Raw genomic sequence first — 3,107 nt, 5'->3', positions numbered from 1 at the left:
CCCGAGCCCCATCCGTGGGATGCAGAGGGTGTCCCTGGATGCCGCATCCTCCCTCGGGTGTTAGCACAGGACCCTTTTCCCGATTTGGGGGACCCCAGAGCCCTCTCCAGGTCACCAAACGGCAGCGTGGGTCTGCGGGGGGTCTGGGTGTGCCGGTGGCATGGGCAGAGGGACACCGAAGCATTGCCCCGCCGGCTCCCAAGGCTGGACCCTAAATCCTGATACTCCCAAAATCTCCAGGAATGCGCTGGGGCCAGCTCAACCAAACCACGGGGGGCTGCCCGGAGAAACCCCAACTTCTCTCTGAACAGGGACTGGGGATGTCGGAGCAGGACAGCGGCTGCACCAATGCCCCAAATTGATGCCGTGGCCATGCCCGGCTCTGCCACGGTGCAGGGCTGTGCCTCCCCTCTGGAGAAGACGGTGCTGCCCACCACCACGGGCTTGCACAGGACCCAGCCGGCCCCCAGGAGGGTTTGGGCACGGTGGGAAGCGGGGTGGCCTCAGGGTGCATCCATGCATAGGTGCTAATGATCTCCCCAGGGATGCCCTCCCCACGCGGATGCTTCCTATCCAGGTGGCACGACTCATGCGCCGGCAGAGCCCGGCCGCGTCTCGGTAAGGCTGACCCGCTGAGAGCCTGCCAGGGACTCGGTGCTGTGCGGTCAAGCCGCTGGGACCCAAATCTCTGCGTGTCCCGAGGAGCCGCCACAAGCAAGCTCCAGCTGGCTGAGGTGTCGGTGCTGAGACACCAAAGCAAACAGGGATGCAGGATAAGCCCCGCCATGCTGCGGGCTCCGACAGGAAGGGGAGCCCATGCTGGGGAGCGGAACGGCTGCCCAAAAACTGGGCAGCTTCGCCTCTCCTTCTCCCCCTGCAACCACCACGTGCTCTCCAGACCCCAAGCCGGACAACACGGGGGGGTCTGGTGCCGCTCTCCCCATGCAGCCCCCACGTGAGGGGCACGGGGACTGCGACCGGCCGGTGCTGCGTGCGCTACTGCTGTTGTGGCCGATCCTTTCCGAGGGCTCCAGCTCTTTTCCTGCCCGGCTGTTTTTCAGCCCTGATCTCCCAGACAGTTGCCACCCACAAAGGAGAGGGCACAGCACGAATACCAAGCGTCTGGAGAGCATGGCAGACACACAAGGCAGATTTACAGCAGCGTGAGGGGTTTTGTGCCCTGGCCAAGCGCAGATGCTTCTCCCTTCCAGCTGCCTGGGGACGGCTCAGAAGTGGTGGCACAAATCTCTCATCACACGGTCGGGTCCTGCTGCCTTCCCCGGCTTGCCCAGGCTGGGGTGTCTCGGCTGCATCAAGTGAACTCGCCGTCCTCCTACAGCATCTGGATCCCATAACCCAGCACTTGGCCGGGCAGGCAGGAGCCTGGGAGCGAGGGCAGATGCACGCTCTGCCGCGGCGGGGACGCCAAGCAGCCTGCCCGGGAGCCGGCGGCCAGGCCGGGCTGCCAGACACAGAGGGGCTGCCCTCTCCTGCCCGCCCGGCCAGGGCAGCAAGCAGCGGGGGCTGCTCGTGGGGCACTGAAAGGGTTTCCCTCTGCCTTCTCGGGGCCACACTCAGCTCTGGAGCTGATCCCAGCTAGCAGCCTCGAGCAATTTGCCCTGCCATTCCCCGAGCCCATCCCCGTGGCCTCAGGGCTCTTGGTGTGCAGGAGCGGGTGCGCAGGTAGAGCCGGGAGGCAGAGTGCTTCGCCAGGGTGCCACTGCCTTCCCAGTCACCCCATGAGATGGGGCGCCTCTGAAACGCCATCACCGTGGTCCCTGCCGCCAGGACCCGCTGTGTGCCAGGCAGGGCTGGGCGCGGGCACGGCGCCGCCGGCACCCGCCCGGCACTGCACCGCGGGACACGGTGCTCCGGAGCAGCCTGTCCTCCCACGCCAAACTTGCCACATCAAACTGTCACCAGCTCTCCGGGTCCAGAGCCAGAACAGCCCGGCAGGGAGGGGAACGTCCCTGAAATCGATGCCACCTGGTGCCCCGAAGCTGTGAGTCAGGGCCCGGGCTGGGATGGAAATCAGCTTCTCCGTGCTGTCAGCAGGAAAATACTGTTTATGATTGATGGTGCTGAGATGAAGCCGCTCTCCTGGCTCCACGGCCCCAGCCCCAGCATGCGTGCCTTCTATTATTGCCCCCCTTTCTCCATCCTTTTTCTCTTCTCTGCCTCGCAGTCCTTGCCCCGGCCGTCCTCGGCCCCTGCCGTGCTGGCGGTGCCGGCCTGCATATCCCATGACACACAGCAAGCCTGCGGCTCCAAAGTGCAAACCTCCGCACTGCTGGGGCCGGTGGCTCAGGCCCTAGAGATGGTATCTCAGGCAATCCCCCTTTCTTCCAGTTATTAAGCGGAGATTTATTAGAACAGCTTCAGTCCAGCTGGTTGCGTCCAAAAATGACATCAGCCTCCTCCTGGTTCCCGTCGCCGGCCACGCGCCCGTGCCCATGCTGCCTGGCCGGACCCCACGCCAGGTGTGGGTGCTGTGAGAGGTGGCGGGGAGCCCCATGCCGGGGAGCCCCCAGCCTGGGGGACGCGATGCTGCCGCAGTGGGAGGAGGCGCAGGAGCAGGGGCAAACATCTGGCCGGGTGAGCCATGGAGGAAGACCCTGCCCTGGGGGTGTGTCCCAAAGCTTTGGCCATCAGAAATCCCCTGGGGGATGCCCTCCAGCTCCACGAGCGCTGACGGTATTTTGGGGGCTTGGAATTTTTTGCAGGAACCTCCCCTGCCGGTCTCAACCCTTGTTATTCACAACTGGGAGGCAGAAAGCCCCGGCCATGCCTTTCCCTTTGCAAGCGTGGCAGGACGGGAGCCGGAGCTCGGCAGCCTCGTCCCGCTGCGGCGGCTCATGCCGGTGCCCGTCCCAGCCTGGCGGTGGAAGGGGATGCCGGCCGGTCCCAGGCGGTCTCAGGGGCTGCCGGGTGGGAGCAGCCAGCCCAGCGCGCTGCCTGCGAGGGTCCCTGCCAGCCCCGCAGCCACCGCTAGCGCCAGCGCCGGAGCTGTTCAGCACATGTGCCTGAGACAGCGGCTTTCTCCAGAACTGCACGGTTACAACCACCGGCCTCAAAATGCTTGGGAAATGACAGCCAGTCTCGCTGGC

The 3,107-nt window shown here is 65.3% G+C and overlaps 1 protein-coding gene across 1 annotated transcript in view; it reads right to left on the bottom strand.

The window, feature by feature from the left end:
• Nucleotides 1–2,378: 2,378 nt before the first annotated feature.
• Nucleotides 2,379–3,107, bottom strand: part of RSPO4 (R-spondin 4) — a 6,640-nt gene continuing 5,911 nt past the window's right edge. The window contains exon 5 of the mRNA XM_009282767.1: nt 2,379–2,489. Coding sequence (XP_009281042.1) covers nt 2,379–2,489 — 111 coding nt within the window. The remainder of the gene's footprint in view (nt 2,490–3,107) is intronic.

The sequence above is a fragment of the Aptenodytes forsteri genome, unplaced genomic scaffold (genome assembly GCF_000699145.1).
Source record: "Aptenodytes forsteri isolate BGI_AS27 unplaced genomic scaffold, ASM69914v1 Scaffold422, whole genome shotgun sequence".
NCBI classification, from domain to species: domain Eukaryota; kingdom Metazoa; phylum Chordata; class Aves; order Sphenisciformes; family Spheniscidae; genus Aptenodytes; species Aptenodytes forsteri.
This window is presented reverse-complemented; position numbering and strand designations above follow the sequence as displayed.